Genomic DNA, 14,708 nt, shown 5'->3' on the forward strand with positions numbered 1-14,708 from the left:
AGCTGTTGCGTTAGACATATCAAAAGCTTTTGATAGAGTCTGGCATAAAGCTTTGATTTCAAAACTGCCCTCTTACGGCTTCTATCCTTCACTTTGCAACTTTATCTCAAGTTTCCTTTCCGACCGTTCTATTGCTGCTGACGGCCACTGTTCTTCTCCTAAATCTATTAATAGTGGTGTTCCTCAGGGTTCTGTCCTGTCACCCACTCTCTTTCTATTATTCATTAATGACCTTCTTAACCAAACTTCTTGCCCTATCCACTCCTACGCTGATGATACCACCCTACATCTTTCCACGTCCTTTCAGAGACGACCAACCCTTCAGGAAGTCAACAGATCACGCAGGGACGCCACAGAACGCCTGACTTCCGATCTTTCTAAGATTTCCGATTGGGGCAGAGAAAATCTAGTAGTTTTCAATGCCTCAAAACTCAATTCCTCCATCTATCAACTCGACACAACCTTCCAGACAACTATCCCTCTTCTTCAATGACACTCAACTATCTTCCTCTTCCACACTGAATATCCTCGGTCTGTCCTTTGCTCATAATCTTAACTGGAAACTTCACATCTCATCTCTTGCTAAAACAGTTTCTATGAGGTTTGGCGTTCTGAGGCGTCTCCGCCAGTTTTTCTCGCCCCTCCAACTGCTAACTGCTTACAAGAGTCTTATCCGCCCCTGTATGGAGTATTCTTCGCATGTTCGGAGGGGGGCGGGTTCACTCACAGCTTTATTAGATAGGGTGGAATCAAAAGCTTTTCGTCTCATCAGCTCCCCTCCTCTGACTGACTGTCTTCAGCCTCTTTCCCACCGCCGAAATGTTGCATCTCTTTATCTTTTATCGCTATTTTCTTGCTAACTGTTCTACTGATCTTGCTAGCTGCATGCCTCCTCTCCTCCTGCGGCCTCGCTGCACAAGGCTTTCTTCTTCCTCTCATCCCTATTCTGTCCAAATCTCTAATGCAAGAGTTAACCAGTATTTTGAATCATTCATACCTTTCACTGGTAAACTCTGGAAGTCCCTGCCTGCTTCTATACTTACGTTTTCCTATGACTTGACTTCTTTTCAGAGGGAGGTATCAAGACATTTGCTCCCTAATTTAGTTAACTGTACTTATTTCTTAGAGAACCAGCACTCAGGTGGGCCTTATTTTTTTTATTTTGTTGCCCTTGGTCGGCCTTCTCCTGCTTAAAAATAAATAAATAAACAGCGTAGTGTAGGGGTTAGCAAGCGTACTGTAGTGGTTAGCACATTTACAACTGTTTCAACGGTTTCGAGTCCCGGCTGCTGCGAGACAATTGGGCGAGCCTCTTATACTGGGGTCACACTGCAGCTTTTTTTTTTTTTTTTTTCCACGACGTCTCCGACGGTCTTACAGGCCATTTTTCTGCGACTGCTTTCGGCTGTTGTAACGACTGGGAGCATTTCAATGCAAGAAGGACACACAAAACGAAGGACGTAGGACATCAGATCCTAGACGTACGATGACGTATATGCCTTGTACGATGACACCCACAACGATGACGTACGACGCACCAACGACAACGTATGCTACGCTAACGATGTCGGATGATGTCAAACTTTGCCGAAATAGATGCATTCGACAAACGTACAGTGACGCCCTGTATTCGCTTGACGACGCAAGGGCGCGCCCAGAAGGAGCCCCTGGAGGTATAGGGGTCCCAAGCGTTTTCCCATGTCACATCACCCACAGCATCGACATCCACATACATTACCATGAGTCTCCTGAAGTACATCCTTGTCCTTGCTGACACTGATCCACATCTTGCCAGGGACATCTTGAGGATGGAGTCTACATACATACATACATACATACATGCATACATACGATGGGGCATCACGCCCACGCATGCCCTTCCTTTGTGCCTTCATCTTCGATGGGTGAACCGTCTTGAGAATCGCCGTGTGAATCGGAGCTAGTGGGTCGGGGCAGTGCTGCCAGGTCGAGTTGCGAACTTTACTCTAAATACACCCTATACATTACCCTGTTTGCTTTAAAATTACCCTGTTTGTTAAAAAAAAACAAAGAGCTATTTATTAAAGATCATTTATATGTATGTACATGTAAGAAACATTATCATAATATGTACGGTGATGAAATATTACCCTGAAATGAAATAATGTTATCCTGATAGTGCTCAAATTACCCTAAAACAAGCTAATTACCCTGCACCTGGCAGTACTGACAGGGGGAACTGGAGACAACTCACGAGCTGTCACACTCGTCTCTTCGATTCTTGCGACAACGTTTCTGTGCGTTGCTGCCAGACGTATGTTCAAAACCCAATCATAGTTCAGTATTTTAACGGTTTTTGGCTCGTTCGATATTGAATGATGTCGTTTGCAGCACTTACAACATCATATCTCTCTATAACGTCATCGTGCATCATCGTATGCCTGGTGAAATGACTTTGTTTGTCGTGAATCTCTTCCCGACAGTCGAACGCAGCGCTCGATTGTCGTAATGCTTCTATGATGTGTGACAACAAGGATATCTTACGATATCATACGATATCGTCACGTTGACATACGACTTGTCTTAAGACATCTTACGACAGGCCAAAAACCATTAAAATGACGTCACTGTTGCTGTCGACAGCCCTCCTACGACCGTCAGGAACATCGTTGTAAAAAAAAAAAAAAAAGCTGTAGCATCACCCCAGCATTAGGGAAGTATTGCCGTAGTGGATAAGGTGGTGAGCGTGGGATCGGGCAGACGTCCAAGCACAGATTCGAATCCCACCACGTACCGCCTTGAAACTTTGCCATTTATCGAGTGGTTTAAAGTTACCTACATGTCAGCATGATACCCAAGTCTAGGTGGTTACTCTAAAGATGAGCATGGGTGGTGATATGGGCCCTAATATGTGTATCACTATAAATAAAACTGCCTGTGCCACTAATGGGTGGAAGTTGAATAGCGCTTCCCATACATACTCTTCAATTATATCTACAGGCGCTATACGCCATGACATGAAAAAATGATTATAATAATAATATGTAGCCCCGGTTCACTTAGCAGCAAGTAGGTATGGGATGTAATTCGATGGGTTGTAGCCTCGTTTTCCTGGTGTGTGGAGTGTGGTGTGGTCTCTGTCCTACCTGAAGATTGGTCTATGAGCTCTGAGCTCGCTCCGTAATAGGGAAGGCTACCTGGGTGACCAGCAGATAACCGTGAATAATACACACACACACACACACACACACACACACAGCGTAGTGTAGTGGTTAGCACGCTCGACTCACAATCAAGAGGGCTCGGGATCGAGTCCCGGGAAGCGGCGAGGCAAATGGGCAAGCCTCTTAATGTGCAGCCTCTGTTCACCTAGCAGTAAAAATAGGTACGGGATGTAACTCGAGGGGTTGTGGCCTCGCTTTTCCGGTGTGTATTGTGTGTGATGTGATCTGAGCCCGACCCGAAGATCGGTCACTACGAGCTCTGAGCTCTTTCCATACGGGAAATACTGGCTGGGTGACCAACAGACGACCGTGATGAATAACACATTGACGCCACTTGAACGTATACCTGATTTATACAACTTTCCAATCTTGCATAATTTAGTGTAATTAAATTGCACCACCCACTTTCTCTCTCTCTCTCTCTCTCTCTCTCTCTCTCTCTCTCTCTCTCTCTCTCTCTCTCTCTCTCTCTCTCTCTGCAGAAATTGCCAGAGGTGAAAATAAGTTAATCTAAGTCGAAAAATGTTCTTTATGCAAGTGGATTTTGAGTCGTGTAGCCGTACTGTGAAATTCAAGTGTGAGCTGACGATACACAGTGGCCAAGCCAGGCGGTTGTCCACGGAGGGATGTGGACCTAAAGTGACTGCTAATGCTTGGGTCACACTACAGCTTTTTTTACTATGATACCCTCGACGGTCGTAGAGAAGGCTGTCGCTGGCAGCAATGATGTCATTTTAACGGTTTTTAGCCTGTTGTAAGTTGCCTTAAGTCAAGTCGTACGTTAACGTGACGATATCGTAAGATGTCCTTGTTGTCACACGACATCGTACAAGCATTACGACAATTGAGCGTTGCACTCGACTGTTGGGAAGAGATTCACGACAAGCAAAGCTATTTCATCGGGCATTCGATGATGTGTGATGACGTTACAGAGAGATACGATGTCGTATGTGCTACAAACGACATCGTTCGACATCGAACGAGCCAAAAACCGATAAAATACAGAGTTGCAATTGCTTTTTGAACATACGTCTGGCAGCAACACACGAAATCTTTGTCGCCAGAATCGAAGTATTTATCAATTTATCTATCTATTTATCTAGCTACTCATTATGTATTCATCTTTGTCTCTCAATCACACAACGTTTCGTCATATGACAACCCCGCTCGTCTCACCTTGAAGACCTGGCCTCTGATGGGAGTCACGGTCATGTCCGAGCAGAGTTCCTTGGCGCCGAAACCTGAACAGTTGCACACGATGTCGAAGTGACCCACCAGCTCCTCCAGACTGTCCAGGTGGCGTCTCATGAGCTTGCCGCCCCGCCCGTGAACCTGAGAGTGATAGGAGGCACGGGATGGAAAATGATTTTATTGTTGCTATTATTATTATCATTGTTGGTAATAATAACAGTAACGCCCTATTTCGAAATGTAATGGATTGGCAACTCAAAAGCGATACATGGGGAATTTACAAGCTAAAAGAAGAAAAGCTAAAAAAAGGAAAAAAAAGTGAGGGTTTTTGTCTTTTCAGACAGAACAATATATGGAGGTGGCTGTAGAAAAGAGTGGTTAGTGAATATGTCAAAGAAAGATTTTCCCAAATAGCGGTGAAAGGGTTCAATGATTTTTTTTTCTTTTAAGAAAAAATCTGGAAGTGAATGAAGACACGGTTGTTGTGTGGAAATAGAAGAAATTTGATTGCCAGTAAAGGTTAGGTTGTTAAATTAAATAATCTCTAATGTGTATGAGACACACTTAGAAAATAAAGGTCCACTGAGATGCAAATCCCTAAAGAAAATATCCCAAAAAGATTCTCCATAACTGAAGATCTTGAAAGTTCTCTCTCTTCAAAGAATTTAGGACGTTGCTAGAGGGAGACACAGAAACAGGCAGGGACTTCTAAAGTTTGACATTGAAATGGATGAAAGATTGAGTTACTTTCTTTGACATCTATGGAAAGGTGAGCGATCTTGAGGAGGAAGCGAAGCATTTATTCATTGTTTTATGTAAGAAGAAAAAAAGAAAAAAATCTGAGATGGAAGTCCTCCCAAAAGCCAATAAAATAATAGAAAGTAGAAGAATAAATGTCATGAAGTGTCAAAAGAGGATTTACTGTGAAAATAGCCTTGAAAAATAGCAAGAGATGAAACATTAGCGAAGAGAAAGAGGCTGAAAACTGTCAGTTAGAAAAGAAATACTTTTGTCATGACGATCTTCCACCACTTCTCCCCTGCTTCCGTCTCCCTTACATGCGGGTGAGGTACGGCAGGTAGGAGCGGCACTCAGTCAGCAGTGTTGTCATGAAGGTGCCGTACTTAAACCCGTGCGTCCTCAGCTCTTCTTCAGTGCACAACCGGTACTCATCCAGCAGGGGCTTAAGTAGAGCGTTCTGAAAGAGAGAGAGAGAGAGAGAGAGAGAGATGGGATGGGGATGGGGATGGAAGAACAGGCGATTAGTGAAAAGCTACTCACGGATTCAGGTTGCTAAAGGAAAAAAAGAATAGAGAGGAAAGGAAAGGGAAAGTGAGAGGATTGGTAAGGAATTTAGGGTTTAAGAGGAGGTTCCAGTAATGGAATGAAAGGTAAAAGAATTAGTGAAGGATTTAGGCTGGAAGGAGAAAGTTGGAGGAGCATAAAGAAGACTGGAAGGGAAAAAACGTGGATTAACAAGAGACTAAAGATAAGAGAAAAGATGAAAAAAATAAGGTTGTAGAAAATAAAAATAGGGAAAGCCCATTAACCTACCACTCAAAAAAAAAAAAAATAAAGTAAAAATAAAAGAAGAAATAAAAGTGGTGAGTAATATTTTTTTATTTAAGGACTATGTAGGTGTTTAATAATGCTAATTATCTCACTTGGCTGGACTATGCTCTAGTTAGTTGGGTCTGCAGTTTAGAGAAATGTGGCGGTCTCGACACTAATTCGGCCTCTCTTGGAACAAGTTGTTGATGTGAGCCGCCCACCCCTCCCATGTTAATGGCAGTCCTACCTATTCTGGAGAATGACAGGGTTCTCATTACTTTTCATCTTTCCGTTTCTTGGTCTCTGTGGAAGAGCGTCTGATAGTCTCTAGGGTCGTTGGAGAACACCTGGCGACAGGTGCTACCGGCCAGCCCTCGCAAGGGTTGAAGAAGTGTGTCAGGTGTGACTGAAGGTGAGGTTGAATGCTGGTTCCGTTTCCCCATCTTGCTCGCTTTGCTTAGAATGACTGCCGGCCCCACTCTATTGGACAGAACTGTGAGGATAATACCTGCAAGCGCTAGGTTGTGGAAGTCTCACTCGTGACCGAAATTAGGCAAACGATTGGTCTTTTGGCATTTTCAGGACCCTGTGGGAACTATCTTCCAGTGTTGGAGGCATCTAACACAGCAGTATCTTTTTTCCATGCATAGATTTTTCGTCATTCAATTCATGGTCATACTTGTACAGTAAATTCGATAGCTTTTTAATGCGTATTAATCGTAAAATTGTTAGTATCAAGTTTTCATCCAAGCCTTAACTAGCCATCCTTCCATTCTCTGCATCTGTGAGTCTTGCAATGGTCGATTTTTTTTTTTTTTTTATGGTAAGGCCTATAGCGCCTGTAGGCACACTTGAAGAGTGTATGGGAAGCGCTGTTCAGCTTCCGCCCATTAGTGGCGCAGGCAATTTTATTTATAGTGGTACCCATATTAGGGCCCATATCACCGCCCAAGCTCATCTTGAGTGTAACCACCTAGAACCTGGGTATCATGGTAATATGTAGGTAACTTTAAACCACTCGACAAATGGCAAAGTGTTTTAAGACTGTACGTGGTGGGATTCGAACCTACGCGTGGACGTCTGCCCGATCCCACGCTCACCACCTTATCCACTATGCCACCGCAAAGCAATAGTTTAAAGGCGGATATGATTTTTGTCAGTTGTGTACAACAACTGCACATGTAAAGAAACTTGAAAACATAATCAAAGCAATGCAACTTTTCATAAGTGAAAACATCGTACCTCGCGACTACCTGAACTCAACACCTGATGTTCCATGCCTTTCCTCTCTTCCCAATCCTCCGTCCTCCTCCTTTTCCCAGTTTTATGCTGTAACCAGCTCCTCTTCCTCCTCTAACCCTACTTTTCTCGCTTTGACTCCCTCCTATCTCTCCGTCCTGCCTCACGCTCTCCTCCTCCTCCTCGTTCTCCTCATCATCCTTCTCCTCTTCCTCTTCCTCTTCCTCTTCCTCTTCCTCTTCCTCCTCCTCCTCCTCCTCCTCCTCCTCCTCCTCCTCCTCCTCCTCCTCCTCCTCCTCCTCCTCCTCCTCCTCCTCCTCCTTCCCTCCTCACAGGCTTATGATTTTCAAACTGTCAAGAAAGGTGCCAAACATAGGATGAAGTCCTGTCTGTCATAACTTTCTCAAACAGATTCCAGATTCTAGGGCACTCCTTAGTGGATGAGTCTGAAGACTGCCTAGTGGGTGACTTGATAGTACATGACCAGCTACCCGAATTCTGTAACCATTCTTCAAATGGCCGCAGGAAGCATTTCTGCATCCCAGGTGCTAGACTGGATGACATCACTGCAGCATGTGATAAAGTCACCGTTAATTGCAAGAACAACACACGCTTTGTAATTCACGCTGGCACTAACGACATTCACTCATTGCGTTCTGAGGAGCTGCTTGACAAGTACCGTCGTATGATCAGGTAGTTCAAAAGTATGACAAATGGTTCAAACATTGTCATCTCTGGAATTCTGCCACAGATCGGGCTGGCCTTCAGCTGCCTCAAAACTTTGTGTGCCAAAAAAAGCGTTCACTTCATTAACCTATGGGATCACTTTTACTTTGATACTCAACTTTATCGAGGAGACGGTATTTATCTGAATCCCTTAGGAGCAGCTAGCTTTGGAAGGCTGCTTTGTAATCAGGTTTCTAGTGTCACAACAGAAAACGTCTCAGTAACATGTCTAACAGCTTCTTCGTGAGGGAGCAACAAGCCAGATCGTCCCTTCGACTCAGAAAGCATAAATGTGCGTGTTCTCTTAGCGATGAGAAAATATCATATTATTTGAATCACTGAGTCATTGGTTGATACGTCAAATAGAGATTTATTTGTAGAATATAATTTACCAGCCTATTCAATTTTCAGTTGTGAACGGGAGAACAGAGTCGGTGGAGGAGTCATCTTATACGTTCATAATTCTCTCATCCCCAATTTTAATGAAAACAGGCCATCAGTAACATGGCCATAGTCTTTATTGAAATTGAAAATGCATCTAGTAAAATAAAAACCGTCTTAATTTATAGACCCCCAAGCCAGTTCGCAGCCATCGACTATAACCTATCATAATCAACCTTTGAAACAAGCAATCATTACGAGACTACTATAATGAGTGACTTCAACTTGCCAGTAGCGACATTGGCGATTTACTTACGGTTCAACCATACAGTAATGGAGTTGTATTCCAGTTTGCTTGAGAGTGGTTTATATGAACATGTCGACAAACCAACATGCGATAATAATAGTTTAGATCTTCTTCTGTCAATAATTGAAAATCTAGTTAATGATGTTGATAGGGGCCCATCACCCAGTACTTGCAATCGTCGGATCATCATATTCAACATTATTATTAAAGCAGTTCCAGTGAAAGTATTGGACTACCAGAAAGTGAACTCTTAAACTCCGTTCACTTCTAACCAATGCAGACTGGAACGAACTTATGTTGGCAACAGATATTGATAGGTCGTGAGAACTCTTCACTACTAAACTAAATAATGCCGATAGATTATGCGTTCCACTTCGAAATAGACGATTTACAACGAAAAATAAACTAAAATGGTGGAATGATAAGATCAAAGAAAGCCTTTCTCGAAAGAACCATACGCACTACAACCATACTCGTATATCAACCAAGAGCGAGGTAGGCAAATTAGAACTTGACAAAATCCATTGTGAAAGCAAGAAATATAGGAAAACAAGAAAATCTTGAAGAATATATAACAGAAACTAGTAAGTCGAATCCCAAATAATTTTACAGATTCATTAATAACAGAAAGATATATGTATGTAGTATTGGCCCAATTGTAAAAGATAACGATAGTCATACGAACAACGAAAGCGAAATGGCTGAATATTAAACAGATTCTTCGGATCCGCATTTATTTAATGGAAAGTTTTCCCATTACCGAAAGCGATGTTATGCATGCTATTAACAAAATTAACTTTTATAAAGCCCCTGGCCCAGACAAAATTTCTTCCAGAATTCTGAAAGAAACCAAACACCAGAGTAGTAAACCACTCTCAATTTTATTTAGCAAATCTTTAACAGATGCCAAAGTTCCAACCGATTGGAACTTGCAAATGTAACTCCAACCTTTAAAAACGGAGACACATCACAACCAGCCAATTATTGACGAATTAGAGTGACATCGGTGGTATGTAAACTAATGAAGGCAATCATTCGTCATGATATTGTCAAATTTTTTAAAAACAATAATATGATAAATGACTCTCAACATGGTTTCCGCAACAAACATTCGTGCCTAACTAACTTACTTGGCTTCTTCCATTATGTTTTTGACGTTTATGATGAGAGTTGAACAGTAGACATAGCGTACTTAGATTTCCAGAAAATGTTTGATAAAGTTCCACATAAAAGTTTACTCAGTAAAATCTTGTCACACAGTATCACTGGCAATATTCACAATTGGTTAAAAGACTGGCTTTCTGAGCGGAAACCAAGAGTTGTGAACGGCTTTTCGTTTAGTTGTCTTCATGTAAAAAGTGGCGTACTGCAGGGATCTGTGTCGTGATCCGATCTGTTACACAAATGTTGTACCATGCTGCATACTTCTCTGGCTACTGGTTATGGACACTCCAATCAAATTTTCTTCCTTTACTTAAATCATTACTACTAATACATACACATCCAATACGTCTCCGACAATCAACCCCCTTCAAGTATGCATAAATACCACATATGAAAATGACTGCGAACTTCAAACACAAACAAACACGTAAGTTTGCTCACCAAGGATTTTCGTTTTCTTCAGTGGACAATATATCATATATATTTCCGTTACAAAGATCTACTCAATTAGCTCAAATATAACACTCAATGAAATATATAGGTCTTACAGCGAAGTATTCATTACACCTCATATGCCGCTCATAAGTAATATATCTGCGTTACTGCGACTTCCTCCTAAATTCACACATATCCGCATCACGGCGATTTACTCATAATACTCAAGATATTGATACCAGAAATACATTATATAGACACGACACTTACTCGATACGGCGATGTTCTCATAGCACTCACAACACAACAGAACGATATGCCACGATCACCACAACTACTTCTATAACCATTACGTGACCAAATATCAAAATATTAAATGTAGACATCCTATCGTTATTCCTCCGTCATTCTAATATTAATTACTGAATTACTTGTTTTCAAGACTGCATTACAACTTCTAAACTCCACATACCGTTACAAGATTCCATTCCTCGGCCTCTCCCTGGGCCACGGCGTCCCGTAACTCTCCATTCTTCCTCCCTTGCTATAATCTCTGCTGCTTAATAATAATAATCCCCTTCTCCCTCAATATTCTTCCTTATGTACTCCAGGATCCCCCACGTACATGACCCGCCCATAGGCGTGTCCATATGTATAATCTTACCACTCAGAATCGAACAGGGGCGGAATCTTACCACTCAGAATAACAGGGGCGCGCAGAGTTCATGGTACGGGGGGAAATACGATGGCCAGGTCAAGTGTAGTCTTTCCCCTCCTTTGTACACAGTGCCTCAACAAAACGACATCTTTTGTCTCTGTCATCTGCCCCCTTCACGTGGCCAAAGTTTATAACCTTTTTCCTTGAGGCCCGTCTGCTTGTGCCTTAACAACAACTTTGCTGGTTTCTCTGTTTTCTCTATTATATATATATATATATATATATATATATATATATATATATATATATATATATATATATATATATATATATATATATATATATATATATTCAATTCTTCTTTCTCCATCGTCATGTATGCAGGTATACCATACCACATCTGTGTTTTGGTCCTATTCTGTTAATATTATATGGAAATGACAGTGACGACGGCCTCACGTGCAAAGTATCAAAATTTACCGATGATACGAAAATTGCTTGTAAAGCAATCACTGCTGACTTAGATCGATTGACTAGCTGGGCCAGAAAATGGCAAATGGAATTCAGTATCGACAAATGTAAAGTATTACAGATCGGTAGTAACAACAATCAACTTCAGTATTTGATGAATGGTCGACAGCTTTTTGTACTAAATAAAGAAAAAGATATTGAAGTCCTAATAACGAGTGAATTGAAAAACAGCCAACACTGATCACAGGTGGTCAAGGAAACCAACAAATTGGTAGAAATTATTGGATGTTCTTTTAAAAACAGATCAGAAAAAAGTAATATTAAATATTAAAACTCTATAATTCGTCTGTCAGATCCAATTTCGAAAACTGTGAACAATTCTGGTCACCTTATTACAGAAAAGACATCGAAAAACTGGAGAGAGTGCAACGCAAAGGGATAAAAATTATTTATTGGCTGAGAAACAGATCTTGTGAAGAAAGACTCAAGGAACTTAATCTCTCAAAACATAGAATGCGAGATCTAATTGAAGCTTTTAAAAATATTCAAAGAATTTGGCAACATTAATGCTGATGATCACTTTACAGTTGACCAGTCAAATTTAATAAGAAGGCAGAACAGCTTCAAAATAATAGATCAAAGATTCTCCTCAAATGAAGCAAAACATTTAATTTTCTAATCGCATTGTTAATGTTTGGAAATCTCTTCTCTGTAATGTCGTCGATTGCAAAACAGTTTCAGCCTTCAATAATAGATTGGACAAGTATCTAGACAGTAATCCGGACCTCCGACATTATCCGATGTCCTAGACGTTCTTTTATATAGAAGTAGATTTTTGGTGTGCGGGAGTTGGTTGTTAGTGCCTGACGGTGGCAGTCAACTCTTTCCCGACACTTTTAGTTGTAGTGATATGATAGTGACGTCTCACTCTCTTCTCGTTCCTCATCAAAATTGCCATACAATATTTTTTCCATGTTGTATATAGCTTTTCCTTATTTCCTGTCAGCCTTTAGCTGGAGGGAGTGGTGGGTCGAGAGGAGCCTTTGCCATTGTGATCCTTTTCTCTAGCACTGGTTTCGATTGAGTAGACCACTAACAGCCTAGTAAGGGCCAGTAAGTCTGCTGCTGTTCGTTTCTCCTCTGTAATTCTTTATATTCCTCCTCCTCCTCTGTACACAACACAGGCAGCAACAGATCTGACATTCTCGTGAGTAAATTGAATGTGTACGTGAGACAGACTAAGCTCTCTAAACGTGACTAGGCGGAGCTCACTTACCCATACAGTCTTCGGATAGTCGTTGGAGAAGTGGTAGCCAGATAGCTCCTTCACCCCTGTCTCTGCTGTGCCCTTTGCCTCGAGGAGCGTCTTGTAGTAGGCGTAGGAGTCTGCCAACCACTTTCTGCAGAGGGTCAGATGGTGGTGAGGCTGCAGGAAAGGTGTGCTGTAGTAGAAATTAATACAGGTGTTGTGTGAGGAGAGTTTATTTCTTTTTTTGTTCGTTTCGATTCCCCTGAAGAAGCTAAAAGTGAAAATTTGTCAGGAATAGGGAAAAAAACCTTCGTAATACTCAATTTTTCTCTTCACTTTCACCGCAAAGTTGTGTGAATGTTTCATTAGTAACAACAATTCAACAACAACAACAAAAACAACTCCAGCAACAACAACAACAACTACTACTACTACTACTACTACTACTAATAATAATAATAATAATAATAATAATAATAATAATAATAATAATAATAATAATAATAATAATAATAATAATAATAATAATAATAATAATGATAATAATAATTATACCAAAGAATTTGCATTATTTTACTTGTATCATTGTAGATAACGAAAATGTTCATATTGATGTATTTGGTCTTACAGAAACCAGGTTAGAACCTCACCTGATATCTTTATATGATGTATCAGGATACACTATGTACGCCAACTCAAAAAACACTCACGGTGGAGGCTTTGCTATTTATTCATATTTCAAATGTACTAAATCAAATGACAATTATGAATGCCATTGTGGAAACAGTAGTTGTTGACATCACTATTTCGTCCAGAAAATATCTACTTATATGTGTATATAGGCCGTTAAATGGCAATATTAAAAGTTTTCTTGAAATTTTCTCAATCCTTCTTTCTGTAGCTCTTGAAGAAAGATATTATGGTGTACGTATTTTTGGTGATTTTAATATAAATCTATTAAATGATAGGGAAGTAAACGTCTCTGATTTCAGTAATCTAATGTTTTCATATTTATTTTTCCGTTAATGATAAAGCCAACGCGAGTGACCAGCATCTCAGCCACTCTCATAGACCACATCTGCTCCACTCAAGTGGAAGAGAACACTGCCAATTACGTCATACAGACTGACATTACAGACGACTTCCCCACAGTCTCACAATTCCGAGTATCTCTTCCTTAACAGCTGAAACAATGTGTTCATAAAAGAGTGTTTAGCGCTGCTTCCACAGAGTCTTTCATGTCTGATCTTGTCATTAGCAACTGGGAGCAAATATTAAGTATAAATTATTCGAATTAATCGTACAGTTTGTTTTTTCAGTGTATTTAAAAAACTATTTGATCACCATTTTCCCGTAAAAACTACTTATTTAATAATAAACATAGAGTTAATCCATATATCACCTCAGCAATAAAAATTAGTATAAGAGAAAAAACAGGCTTGAAAGACTCTCCAGAAAATGGCCTTTGACTTTTGGTAATATCTTTAAGAAATATAGAAACAATCTTAATTCTGTTTTAAGAGCTGCAAAAATATGTACTACAAAAAGCAACTTAATGAAAATCAAGGTAAACCCAAAGAACACTGGCAAACCCTGAATCATCCCCTGGGAAGAAATGATAGAGAAGAGTAAGGATATAGAAATAAACCCACCTGGCAGTGACATACCTTTTAAATTCAATGATAATTTCTTAACAAGTCGTTTCAAAACGGGTGTTGAGACTGATTACAAAAAATATTTACAAAATTGTCCATTGTTTTCCATGTACCTGGCATCTACTAATACAGTTGAAATTGAAAATATTCTAAAAACACTTCAATCGAATACACCGGCCTATTATGACATATCTCTTTGTTTATTAAAACAATGTTCACCCATAATATCCACTCTTATTCTCACATAATAAACATTACACTCAAAACTTCCCCTTATCCAGATGCATTGAAGAAAGCCAAAGTTATACCAATCTTTGAGTCTGATGACAGAGGTGATGTACAGATTTATCGACCCATATCCATACTTTCAGCAGTCAACAAAATTTTTGAAAAAGTAATTTCATTACGCTTATGTCAATATTTTGAAAAGAATCGCCTTTTAACAAATTTTCAGCATGGCTTTAGAGCAAATCACTCC

At 40.3% G+C, this 14,708-nt stretch overlaps 1 protein-coding gene across 1 annotated transcript in view; it reads right to left on the bottom strand.

Moving 5' to 3' along the window:
• The window catches only part of LOC123511813 (D-aspartate oxidase-like), a 31,077-nt gene that overhangs the window by 7,095 nt on the left and 9,274 nt on the right, over positions 1–14,708 (bottom strand). Inside the window, exons 3-5 of the mRNA XM_045267848.1 lie at positions 12,603–12,726; positions 5,451–5,592; positions 4,380–4,534 (exon numbers count right to left, since the gene is read on the bottom strand). Coding sequence (XP_045123783.1) covers positions 4,380–4,534; positions 5,451–5,592; positions 12,603–12,726 — 421 coding nt within the window. The remainder of the gene's footprint in view (positions 1–4,379; positions 4,535–5,450; positions 5,593–12,602; positions 12,727–14,708) is intronic.

The sequence above is a fragment of the Portunus trituberculatus genome, chromosome 32 (assembly GCF_017591435.1).
Source record: "Portunus trituberculatus isolate SZX2019 chromosome 32, ASM1759143v1, whole genome shotgun sequence".
NCBI lineage: Eukaryota > Metazoa > Arthropoda > Malacostraca > Decapoda > Portunidae > Portunus > Portunus trituberculatus.